Here is a 13,545-nt window from a genome sequence, read left to right on the forward strand (position 1 = left end):
GGTCTCCAGTGGTTGGTGCTCACAGCAAGTGAGTCATTCAGCTACATACAGGCGATCTGATCATCGTCTCTATGTAGCTGAGCCGATCAGGTTATGGCAGCTTCTAGTCTCCTATGGAGACTATTGAAGCATGCCAAAAGTAAAAAAAAAACGTTTTTAAAAATATAAAAAAAAAAATTTAAAAAATATAAACGTTCAAATGACCCCCCTTTCACCTCATTCAAAATAAGACAATTAAATCGCCCAATCAATAAAAAAAGGATTAACCTGATCGCTAAACGGCGTAGTGAGAAAAAAAGTCAAAACGCCAGAATTTCTTTTTTTTATTAGTTGCGACATTGCATTAAAATGCAAAAACAGGCGATCAAAAGATCGTATCTGCACCAAAATGGTATAATTAAAGATGTCAGCTCAGCATGCAAAAAATAAGCCCTCACCCAACCCAAGATAACGAAAAATGGAGACACTATGGGTATCGGTAAATGGTACCATTTTTTTTAAACAAAGTTTGGATTTTTTTTCATAAAAAAGAACCTAGACATGTTTCATGTCTATGAACTCGTAATGATCAGGAGAATCATAATGGCAGGTCAGTTTTAGCGTTTAGTGAACCTAGTAAAAAAAGCCAAACAAAAAACAAGTGAGGGATTGCACTTTTTTGCAATTTCACCGCATTTGGAATTTTTTCCCCGCTTTCTAGTACAAGACATGATAAAACCAATGGTGTCATTCAAAAGTACAACTCGTCCCACAAAAAACAAGCCCTCACATGGCCATTTTGACAAAAAGCTAAAAAAAGTTATGGCTCTTGAAAGAAGGGGAGCAAAAAATGAAAATACAAAACCAAAATACCTCTGGTCGTTAAGGGGTTAAAGAACCACTCCAGTGTGTGTGTTTTTTTTTTGTTTCATATGTAGAACACATAATGGGGTAATTTCATCTCAGAAACTAAAAACTTAAAAATTCAATGAAATAGACAGTTGTGTATAAAATGTTCACACTGAAGTTCACAGTGAAAATAGTTACAGAAATGTCATAGCTGGATTAGGTAACAATAAAAAACAAAGCAGACACGTGTGCTGAGCTACAACTCTGTCTATGTAGAAATGGAGGACATGACACAAACATCCAGTGTAAACCCGGCACAGATGGCGTGAGCGAGCCCTGAATATAGCAAAGTAATGAAGGAAAACAAGGCCAAGGGAACGGGAGACTGCTCACCTCACTGACACAGAAAGCAGCTGAAGCTGGCTCACCCGAGTTTGTTACTTGACACTATGGCAATAAACGGCATGCTGTCCTACTGCTCACAACTTTCCGACTACTTGTAATTAATGGAGGACACTGGCTCTCGTTGGGGAGATACAGCAATTAATGGAGTTTTATTCATAAGCAATGCACCATGGGAAATAATGTATGTAAATCAGGTCTCCTCAGGAAGAAAGAAAACTAATCCATAGGAGCCAGACCAGGGATTTCTCATCTCTGTAGGACGTCTTATCAAACAGGTGTAAAGAGGTTGGTCACTGTATAATTATTGTAACAAATGTGTTACAGGTCCTGTCCTCAAAGTGGCTGCTCATGGAGGGACAAGTGACCAGACTTGTCTATCACACTCTGCCAGTTGAAAAATAGCTTTCCTAGGTGAGGTGTTTTTTAATTGGGAGAGGCTGGTAGACAGGTGTGGTAACATGCTCCTCCATCAGCAGCTACTTTGTGGACAGGAGAGCTGTGAAGTCTGTAAGGAAGACTTCAAAATCATGTCCTCTATACATTTACTGAAATAAAGACAAAGAATCCGAACCCTTTTAACAGAACAAGCCCACAGCTTAAAGAAGCACTCCCATTTCTACATAGAGCTTAGAAGGATTCAGCTAGTCAGTTTTTAATCATGTGATGTCATAAACCTAGTAGACAACAGAAGAATTAGCTGGGTAGAAGAGCAAAATGAGCAATAAGTACACATTGCTATATAATATCAGTTTTGCAATATATTGAACTGATGTTAGTGCTTCTTTAAGGGCTCCTTCTCACTTGCGAGAAATACGTCCGAGTCTCGCAGGTTAAAACTCTCCTTTGGCGCCGGCACTCCGGAGCGGAGCGTGCAGCTCCATGTATTGCTGTGCGGCCGCATGCTTCGCTCTGGAGTGCCGGCACCAGAGGAGAGTTTTAACCTGCGAGACTCGGACGTATTTCTCGCAAGTGAGAAGGAGCCCTTAGAGGGTTTTACCAAACTTTACATCCCATTTACAGCCTGTGATCGGCTTATCCCCATGCATCCGGTTGCTACATTGTATACAGAATTCAAAAGTATCTGAATCCCTGAGTTTAAAAATGCAGAAGGATCTACTTTGTGCTCTGTCTGACCTCATTTTCAGAAGTGTCCGCCTTTTTGTGGAGGGGAAAAAAACGTATTTGAAGTGACTTTGTCTGCATCATTAAAATCAATGGCCCCGTTGGTAGATACATTTTCCAGAGCTTCAGATGGAAGCCTCGACAGAGTTACTGATGGGTGGCAAAAACATGATGTGAATCCAGGCTTAGTTGGCACGTATTCATATGACAGGGTGGTAACGTAATACACGGTTGCTCCAAGTTCACCAAAGAGAAAGCAGTGATTTAAAGCGTCTCTGCTCCTCATAATTAGATCCTGAGGAAGGAATGCTCCTCCATGACATCTATACACAGGTACAGATGTAAAATGGCATTACTTACCTTGCACCAATAAGGTCTAAGAGATGCTGCCACCTATCGTTAACTTTGCTCAGCTTGTACTCTATCTCTGAGGCCTTGCTCTCATGGCTGGCCTTGGCAAGTCTTTCTCCCATTTGCTGAAGTTGCATTTTGTTGTTGCGGAAAACAGCAATTTCTTCCTGGTAATCCTATTTAGCACAAAAACATTGTTAGATTTTTCTTGTGAATTTAGTTATTGTTTAGATCACAGTGTACTATGGGTAAAGCTGGCAAATACATTTCCTATAAACTTTTTGGCCTTCATTCATTACGACAAGTGTGCATGCCAGTCTCAATGAAGAGGCATAGCGCAGTAAGAGGAGCCTGATTTAGAGGTGCACAACACTTAATGAATCAGGTGGTTCCTATAAGCAGTGTGTGTTTCCGTGGTAAACTATGCCACGTCTAGTAAGGAAGTTAGGAGTGGCGGGAAAATGCCAAACATCTCAACATTTTTCTGCAACATCATTTTGAGACTTTTCAAACATTTTGATGTTTCTGCCACTTTGTGTTTGACTTTTTTTATTGTAGAAGAGTAGCAAAACATGAAAAACAATCTACATTTTTCCTTCGCCTGATTGGGGGACACAGACCATGGGTGTATGCTGCTTGCTACTAGCCAGCTGACACTAAGTTAACACAAAAAAGTTAGTTCCTACTCTGCAGTATACGCCCACGTGCTGGCTCCCGAAGAACCAGTTCTTGCTTACTGTCTGTAGGAGGCACACGGGTCTGGTCATCAGACCAAAAGCTCTTTATTATTTTATTTTTAAATTTTTACCAATTTTTACATTTTTCCAAGTGGAATGAAGGGGCGATGGATCCTTTCAAGGTTCCGATCTCCCCGAACCATCAACAGGCGAGCTCGGAGAGTGTCGCCTCTCCATATCTTCTCCTGCGACATGGGATGCCAAGCCTGGGCTGAATTTCTTTGGGCGATGGGTCCCTTCTAGGGCACCCATCTCCCCACACCCCTAACGGATGAGCACATGGAGTTTCACCTCCACGTATCCTCTTCTGCATCCAGGCCTAATGCTGGACATTTAGCCCTGTCCCATCCTAGGGTATTTAACCCCTTGGATGTACAGTGGCCCCTCTTTTGGCGTCCGAGCAGCTCCCACTGCACCACCACTGTTACAGAGGATGGTACAAGGAGGCAGACGGTCCCTCTCCACCTCCCTTCTAAAGGGATGATGGATTGAGGGTTTTCCCCCTTATCTCTGCACCGTCCAAACCAGCAGCAGCACAGGAGGACCTGCAGCAAGCTGCCTTATCTGCCACCCGACAGCTTCTCCGGGTAAGTGCCGAGGCTGGAGGGCTCCTTTCAGGAGAAATGCAGGAGGAGCGGGGACACAGACCTGGGTAAAGTAGTGCTGCATTATGCATCCTCCTCCCTGCTGTAACCCCTTTTCTCAGCAGTATCTCTTCTCAGCAGCCCCTATTATTATAGGGCCACATTGAAGGTACATCGTGTCCCAGCCTAAGGCATCTAAAAAGTCTAACAAGGCTAAGGGTATATTTTTTACTTCATGGTCCTCCTGCCAGTCTGCGTTTCCTAAGGCTCAGAGTTCGCCGATCTGCAATGGCTGTGACCCCAACTGCGCTCAGGAGCCCTTCGCCGCCACCGAGCCCAGTGTACCTAGTCCCCCTGAGTGGGCTTCGTCACTGTCTCAATCCATGGCTTTGCTTGCCAAAGCGATTGAATCTCTTTTTGGTCCTTCGGGGGACCGGAGCGTTTGCAGGACTGATGTAGATGGATCCTCCCCAAGCCGGGAGCAGTCGGTTAGCAGGGGCCAAAAGCACTCTAGAAGCCGTCAGGCACCTAGAAAACGGATCCATAGCACGTCTCCTGAGCAGACACGTGCCTTGCCGCCTCAGAGCTCTGTTTCTCGCTCTCCCTCTCCAGTGGTCAGTAGCGAACGCGAATCTGATTGTGAATCTGATGGTTCCTTAGATCCGGATTCGCCAGATTTTCAGAACACAGTGGATTCGGCTGATTGAGGCTGTCAACCAAGCTTTAAGGGTTGAGGAAGATTCCGGCTCCGCTCCAGATCAAACCGTGTCCTTTAAGAGGACTAAACGCTCTCATAAGGCATTTGTTATTCATCCTGAATTTAGAGCCATAGTTAATAGGCACAGAGAATGCCCGGATAAATGCTTCACAGGACAAAGGCCTCTTGAAGCAAAGTATCCTTTTTCAGCTGATCTGAAAAAAGATTGGGCTGAATCTCCGGCGATAGATACCCCAGTATCCCGTCTAGTATTCAAAACTCTCCTGTCCATGCCGGATGGCTCATCCATCAAAAATCCCACAGACTCTCAGAAAGTTTGGCTCGCTCTGTTTTTGAGGCCTCTGGTTCAGCTCTCTATCCATCCTTTGCCGCAGCATGGGTAGATAAGGCAATGGTTTTCTGGTCAGAGACCTTGGCTACTTCTCTTCAGAGCATTAACCTTCCTCCAGAGGCGGCGCACCTTGCCAAGCAAATTTCTCGGGCAGGCGATTACCTGGTACATGCATCCTTGGATGCGGCCGGTTGTGCTGCTCAGTCAACAGCCAATGCCATCACTATTAGGCCGGCGTCACACACAGCGTAAGACAATACGGTCCGTATATTACGGCCGTAATACGCTGAAAAGTCCCAAAAATAGTGGTCCGTAGCTCCTCCGTAGGCAGGGTGTGTCAGCGTTTTTTGCGCATGGCATCCTCTGTATGTAATCCGTATGGCATCTGTACTGCGTGTTTTTCTCGCAGGCTTGCAAAACCAACATACGGCTATAGAAGGGATCCATGTGTCAAAAAAAAAAAATATATATATACTGTCTATATATATATATATATATATATATATATATATATATATATATATATGTCAGTAGACACATATATATATTAATATTTCTTCCAGCGCGAGATAGCTTTAAAGCCGGTAATTCAATTACCGGCTTTTGCTATCTCCCTCCTAAACCCGACATGATATGTGACATGGTTTACATACAGTAAACCATCTCATATCCCCCTTTTTTTTTGCATATTACACACTACTAATGTTAGTAGTGTGTATATGCAAAATTTGGCCGTTCTATCTACTAAATTAAAGGGTTAAATGGCGGAAAAAATTGGCGTGGGCTCCCGCGCAATTTTCTCCGCCAGAGTAGTAAAGCCAGCGACTGAGGGCAGATATTAATAGCCTGGAGAGGGTCCACGGTTATTGCCCCCCCCTGGCTAAAAACACCTGCCCCCAGCCACCCCAGAAAAGGCACATCTGGAAGATGTGCCTATTCTGGCACTTGGCCACTCTCTTCCAATTCCTGTGTAGCGGTGGGATATGGGGTAATGAAGGGTTAATGCCACTTTGCTATTGTAAGGTGACATTAAGCCAGGTTAATAATGGAGAGGCCAGTCTTTCGGGCTGAGGAGCAGTCTTCCGCCACCACACTGATCAAGGCCACTAGTCAGTTCACAAATTGAAGATACCGATCAACGTTTTGGAGATCCATGCTATTCGGCTGGCCCTGCAACAGTTCTATCATGTTCTAGCGAGTCTCCCAATCTGTATTCAATCAGACAACACCACGGCTGTGGCATATATCAATCATCAAGGGGGTACCTGCAGCAGGGCGGCCATGTCCGAGGTAACTCACATCCTTTGATGGGCAGAAAACAACCACTCGGTGATCTCTGGTGAAAAACTGGACGGAGGACTTCCTCAGCCATCAGGGTCTCACCTTGTGGGAGTTGGAGCTTCATCCGGAAGTCTTCAACCAGATCTGTCTTCGCTGGGGGACCCCAGATGTGGATCTCATGGCGTCCAGACCGAATGTCAAGGTTCCCCAGTTTATAGTGAGGTCTCGAGATCCAAGAGCAATCGGAGTGGATGCTCTGATTCTTTCGTGGCACCAATTCTGCCTTCCATACATTTTTCCTCCTCTACCGTTACTCCCCAGAGTAATCGGAAGATCAAGGAGGAAAGAATCCCAGTGAATCTGGTCGCTCCCGATTGGCCATGCCGTGCATGGTTCGCAGAGTTGGTACGCCTCGTCGCCAACATACCCTGGAGGCTGCCAGATTGGCCAGATCTGCTCTCCCAGGGCCCAATCTTCCAACAGAACTCAGGGGCCCAGTGTTTAACGGCATGGCCATTGAATCCTGGGTCTTGACCCAGGCAGGGTTTTCTCAACAGGTCATTTCCACTATGGCTAGTGCCCGTAAACCCACATCTATCACCGTGCCTGGAAGACATTTTTTGCTTGGTGCAAGGATCGCGGTCTTTCCCCTCTCGTCTTCTCAGTTCTCACCATTTTAGAGTTCCTACAAGCCCAATCTGGACTCCGGCCTGGCACTCAGTTCTCTCAAGGGCCAAATCTCAGCTCTATCAGTCTTATTTCAGAGACGCATTGCGTCAAAAGTAAGACCTTTCTTCAAGGGGTGTCACACATCGCTCCTCCCTATCGCATACCTTTGGAGCCTTGGGACCTCAACTTGCTGCTAAGTGCCCTTCAGGAACCTCCCTTTGAACCGCTTCAGGACATTTCATTAGGTTTTTCTGTCCTGGAAGGTTGCCTTCTTTGTGGCGATCACATCGATCAGAAGAGTTTCAGAATTATCCGCCTTATCCTGCCAGGCGCCTTTCCTTTCTTTCCATCAGGACAAAGTAGTCCTTAGGCCATCGCCGTCCTATTTGGCCAAAGGTCGTTTTGTCCTTCTATCTTAACGAGGACATTGTTCTTCCTTCTTTTTCTATCCACAGAATTGAAAGAACTCTCCAAACCCTGGACCTGTTCAGAGCTCTTTGAAGGTACGTCTCAAGGACAGCATCCTTCAGAAGAACAGATTCTTTGTTCGTTTTCCTGGAAGGTCACAGGAAGGGACTTGCCGCTTCTAAGGCCACGATAGCCAGGTGGATTCATTCCACCATCCAGGAGTCATATCGAGTCAGACGTCAGCCCATCCCAGTGGGGATCAAAGCACTGCAATATTCACTCTCAGGCTTCAGAAGAATTCTGCAGGCAGTGATGGCGCACATCTAGGCAGTTGTTGCATGAAGCTTAATCCTTTGTGTTGTTTTCACACCCAGGGACTGCTTTGGGACGTCCCAAGGTCTGTGTACCCCAATAAGGTGAAGGAGAAACAGAGATTTTTGTGTACTCACCATAAAATCCTTTTGTCCGAGCCACTCATTGGGGGACACAGCATCCACCCTGTTAGTCTAATGGCTTATATGGCTTTTGCCTGTTCTTTTAAGTTGACATGTTGTACTCTTCTATTTTGTTACGGTTTGTTCCTACTGCTTTTGCACCAAACTGGTTCTCTGGGAGCCAGCACGAGGGTGTATACTGCAGGAGAGGAGCTAATTTTTTTGTGTTAACTTAGTGTCAGCCTCCTAGTGGCATGCAGCATACACCCATGGACTGTGTCCCCAAATAAGTGGCTCGGAGAAATGGCTTTTACGGTGAGTACACAAAAATCCCTGTTTTCTATCACTGTAATTGTGCTAACTCAAAGGTTAACTCTGTGTTACCACTTATACCGCATAGTGAACCATATACAAAATGGAAACAATTTTTGAACTCCTGTATATTTGTTCATTTATGTATTCACAGTGGGGTGCAATTTCTAAAATGGGTTCAGTTTGGTGGTTTCTGCTGTTCTAAGAGCCTAGGTAAATGGATATGGATCATGTGAACTAGGAACCACAAGTGTGCTACAAATAGTGCTTTTCCTTTCCAAGTCCAGCCATGTGGCCAAGCAGTAGTATGAGACCACATGTGGAGTATCACCACATTCAGGGGAAATTGTGTAACAAATTCTTTTCACCTAATACTTTTTGAAAATGAAAAGTATGTGGCTAAAACAACATTTTTTGTATCTTTGCGGCCCAACAATATAAAATTCTGTGGAATACTAGTGGGGTCAACATTTTCACTACACCCCTGGATGAATTCATAGAGGGTTGTAGATTGTTAAATGGGGTCACTTTTGATGGGTTCTGCTATTTCAACATCTCAGGGATGCTGCTAATGTGACATGGCACCTGCAGACCATTCCTTCAAAACCTGCACTCCAAAAAGTCGCTCCTTCACTTCTGAGCAACAATCTCAAGACGACAAGAGCGACATTCCCAAAACACCTTCTCCAATGCAGGGAAAAACAGAATAGAGATTCTATTGCTTGTATGGAGAGAGGCCAGACACAGGTTTATATAATGGAAGGGTGTGGTTCCAATAAGCATGACAGCCAATAGATCACTCTGAACTCTAAACCCTTTCCATGCCACAAGAAACCTGTTAACTCACAAATGACCGTGAGGCATTACAGTGGACCTGTGTTCAGCTAATCGCCACGATCTTCTAATCTCAAATGTACCACAGATCCCAGTTAAATGTGGCATATTCATGAAAATACAATTGTACGGAGTGAGGCTGCACTGACTGGACGGCCTTGTCCTCTTGATGGTCCCTGGGTGGGAGTGTGCATATTGCTTATATACCTTTCAGTCCCGGCACAGAAACTGGTGAATCCTCGCAGCGCACAGTGCGTGCGCCGGTAGGATTCAAAAGTCTGCGGGCAGACAGAGTGACTGCAGACTTTTCCTTTTAGACCGGATAACCTCTTTACCTAATTTGTATGGTCTATCTATTTTAATGGCATAAAAATTCAAATATTAAAAATTAATAATTTTAATCATATTTCAGATATTTGCATAAGTAAGCACAAATCACATCTTCTTAAATTTATCACTAACATAAAATACAATGTGTCATGAAAAAACAATCTCAGAATCTTAAGGGAACCTGTCAGCAGGTTTTTAGATCCTAAACTGACCACATCTATGTAAAGTATCTAATACGTCAAGTCTATATGTCTGTACCTTTGTATTGTATATCCATTTCTCCATTCTCTAGAAATCTATCAGCGAAAGTTTTTGTAAATGAGCAAGTGCTGGGGTCTTGGCTTATGCTCATTCTCAACCTGTTGCTGACCTCTTGACAGGTCCCTCTTCTCTATGACCTGGTTTCCTGCACAAGATCTCCCTCAGGGGCCATCATTAGCAGGGCAGTAGAAGAACATATCTATAGTTTAGCTCTCACAAAATCATCAGGACCTTAATGCACATGTGCCTCCTCCTGTGTGAGATCTCTCTCGGGTGGGAAACCTGGACACAGAGAATGTGACAGTGATCTGTCAGTCACAGATAGGAAGTGGTAGCACAAACAGGGAGAAAGGACAGAGAGCTGTTAGTGAAGGTCAAACCCCTGCTCTTCCAGCACATTTGTATAAATATTCACCAATGGATTTCTAGAAAATGGAAAAACAATGCAAAGGAATAGACAAAATCAACATTTCAGATGTTTAGATAGAGACATTGGTTTAGGGTCTAAAAACCTGCTGATGGGTTCTTTTAAACACAAAATGTCCATTGATATGTTTTAAGTAATTGGTGAAACAGTGAATATAAACAGGTTATTCTATGGGAAATTGGCTGCTGTTTAGGCCCTACTATGACAATCGGTCACGTGCCCCCCATTTGCAGACTACAGATTGCTATATCTAGTCGTCTTGCATTTGCTGACTGGATCTCAAATATGAAATTCCTGTGAGCTTTTATTCCACTAACAGCAATATATTATGGCTGCCAACAGGTGGATTTAGTTGACCGTCTGATATTTCTCTAACGATAATGAGGTTGTACCTTTCTGAGTTTGTCAATCATTTCTTCAATGCTGATATCCCCATTCTGAGAAACTTTGCTTTCCATCTGGGTCAGCCACTCGCACAGTTCCTTATTCTTTTCATTGAAGATGGCCCACTCATTAAGCCTCTCGCTGACTTGTTGCCGACGTACGGAGACCTTCAATTAGAGAACACAGAGATGAGGTCGACAAGCTGTTTTTTTTGCATTCCAACAAAAGGGGTTAAAGTGATGTTCTGTAAAAATGCAGGACTTAGCACATCACCTAACACCTACCAAAACACATTCATGGACCCATCAGTAAGGGCAGCAAGAATGAGACCGTAGGTGAGCAGAAGTATTCTCCTCTAGGTTCTCAGAAGAGAATGCCTCTAACATGTGCATATTCTAGACATTTCCTGTTGGTTTCACCTCAGTAACGAAGACAGGAAACCATCATGTTATTCTACATCACGGTCACATCCTGGGGACAATAAACCGGCAGAATGCAGACGTACAATCTAATATAAAAGGTGGGAAGTACTGATCTGCAGGTTGCTGTTCATGGGTAACCCTCCTTTGGTAGCTCACATACACCGATCAGCCATAAGCCGAGCTTCTGTTCTAGGACGCAGATGCCTCCACATGGTCATTTGTCCCACTTCCAACATATCGTTTATAACTGATTGTTCACTCGCTGCATAATATATCCCATGACTTGCCATTGTCACTAGATCATTCACGTTATTGATGATAGATGCATGCCTACTACACTTATTGCTAGTTTTGTCTTCTGGGTACATTGAGAGTTCCCTATATTAGCCTAATTATTGCAATGCCCAGTGAAACATTGTCATTAACCCTTCACTCACCGTTACATGGAAACATTTACTTTGTGTTTTAGTAACAGAAACAACGTTTATCAATCCTTATTTTATTATAAGGATTAAGCAGGTGCAGTTTATATTCTATGATTAAGCTGCCGCTTTAGCGTGCTGTCTCCGCACATTCATTCACATGGCCTTCCATGAGAGAAGGTTTCTAATCCACCAATCTAATTACCTGATGGCAAAGCTCTTCCCACTGTCTCTGCAGCAATTCAATGCGTTCATAAAGAATGGATATATCATCTGCATTGATGAAGGGGGGGAACGAGTTCTTCAGTTCCGTTAAATGAGCAAGGTCTTCAACCCATCCTTCAGCTGCATTTTCAAGCTCCTACAGAAAAAAAAAGTTATGGTGACCAAACTGATATAATGTAGGTAAAGAAAGAGATTTCATGGGGATTGCAATACCCTGGATCATGGAAATGACTTCACTGCAAGTCCATGGGTCACCTGTAGGTAACGGGCTGTATGCTCTCCATGCAAGGTCCGATGGGTGTCTCATCAAATTGCAAATTGAGATACTGATTTGGCTTTTATCCTAAGTCATATTGCACGACTCGTTAAAGGGTTGATTGTGACTTGTAGGATCGCTACTTCCAACAGGTGGCGCTATAGAGTTTAAGTCCTCTTTTTCTCAGAAGAGGCAATTTGCATATCATCAATAACAATTCAGCTGCTGTCTCGCACTGGGTCATACATCCCACTCCCCGGGGGTACGGTAGATTTTACTGGGGAAAGCTAGGCCCAGCCAGACTTCATGTAATACAAGATGAATTGAGTCCATCAGGATGGGAGCTGCTCTGGAAACGTCCTCTAAGATGATCAGTAGTCTTAATATGTCATTTGGGCAGGGACCTTCATGACAGAACCCTTTAAAGGATAATAGCTCTTATTTCCATATTCACATAGCATAACTTTTAAGGCCTAGAAAAGTATAGAAAGAAGCTATAACCTTTTGTGGGTGCCGAATTACGGCTCCATAAACACTGCCGTGTATGTCATGTGAAGGATGGATGGGGCCCATCTATGGCTCTATTACAGCTTCTTTGGTGTGGGCAGGAGATGTAGGCTCATGAGCGTTGGGAAGAATTAACATGGTTTTCATACACTTGTAACCTCGAGTTCAGTATTTGCAAAGATATACTGAAAATAAGTAGATGACTAAATCCAAGAAAAGAAAATGAGAACTTGCTGTCTGAATACATCAAGATTTCTAGGGATACCTGCTTGTAGGAGTTTTTGACTGTAGTACAATATCTTTAGTCATACATTACATATATTTCGCCCTTCCTATTACTTTGGTACCGGTTCACCATCTTGCTCCTTCTTGTAGTACATGTACAGACAGTGTGGTCACTGATACAGGGCATCGACCATGCAGAACAAACAATTTCAGGACAAAATGTAAAGCACCAAGGTATTTTACTGTTACTGGATGACAGAAAGGTGGAGATATACTGAAACCTAATGGCAATATACACAAGAAAGAAAAGCCACATCTCTAACAGCTATTAGTCCATTCAATGTACAGTATGCCTGGGAAGTGATATTAAGATCTTGCTCTTAGACATTACATTGCTTTCTGAATGCAGATTTCTAATAAGAGACCGATGGCAGCAATGTCAGGCAGAATTATTTATATTACCAATTACCCTGGAGAAATGAGCATATAATGCAGAATGATGATATACCGATGCCTCCCACACATGAATGAAGCCCGCGCGCTCCATGCTGCAGTACCGGAGAACACTGCTTACCTTGCAGCGGATCTGTTCTGTATGCAGCTCATCATGGTGATCAGGGAGAGGCTGAGAGAGATTTTTCCTGAATGTTCTCAGTTTCTCCAAGGATTCTGCTATTCCCTTATCACACTTCTCCCAGTCCTGAAATTGCAGAGGTATAACATTATCATTGTCTATATGCGATCCTGAGCCTGCAAAGATTTTGTGATGGTGCGCGGTCTCGGAGCGTGCCCGTCAGAGGATCTACATAAGCAGAAAGCAATCTCTTGCAAGGTCAGGCTATTGAAAAATGGAAAAGCACATCAACTATATAGAATTGCTTGGCACTCCATTTATCTGATGTATTGTGGCGCAGCATATTTTTTGCTAAAAAGAACATTTATTCTTTTGAATCCAAACCCCCAAAATAAAATAATTTCAATGGTGTGCTACGCCACCCCTGTACGAATGTTAGGCAGTAATTGTCACAATGAGTTAGGGCCGGATCATCTGCTCGCACATTGCATGGAAATA

At 43.7% G+C, this 13,545-nt stretch overlaps 1 protein-coding gene across 3 annotated transcripts in view; it reads right to left on the reverse strand.

Annotated features, from left to right (window-relative positions):
• Window positions 1-13,545, reverse strand: part of SYNE1 (spectrin repeat containing nuclear envelope protein 1) — a 493,169-nt gene that overhangs the window by 60,448 nt on the left and 419,176 nt on the right. The window contains exons 125-128 of one of the 3 annotated variants that reach the window (XM_069769177.1): window positions 13,048-13,173; window positions 11,466-11,621; window positions 10,425-10,583; window positions 2,716-2,882 (exon numbers count right to left, since the gene is read on the reverse strand). In XM_069769177.1, coding sequence (XP_069625278.1) covers window positions 2,716-2,882; window positions 10,425-10,583; window positions 11,466-11,621; window positions 13,048-13,173 — 608 coding nt within the window. Of the gene's footprint in view, window positions 1-2,715; window positions 2,883-10,424; window positions 10,584-10,700; window positions 10,795-11,465; window positions 11,622-13,047; window positions 13,174-13,545 lie in introns of those variants that run through there. The other 2 variants (XM_069769176.1, XM_069769175.1) reach the window with 2 other exon arrangements.

Source organism: Ranitomeya imitator, chromosome 5 (assembly GCF_032444005.1).
Source record: "Ranitomeya imitator isolate aRanImi1 chromosome 5, aRanImi1.pri, whole genome shotgun sequence".
Taxonomy (NCBI): domain Eukaryota; kingdom Metazoa; phylum Chordata; class Amphibia; order Anura; family Dendrobatidae; genus Ranitomeya; species Ranitomeya imitator.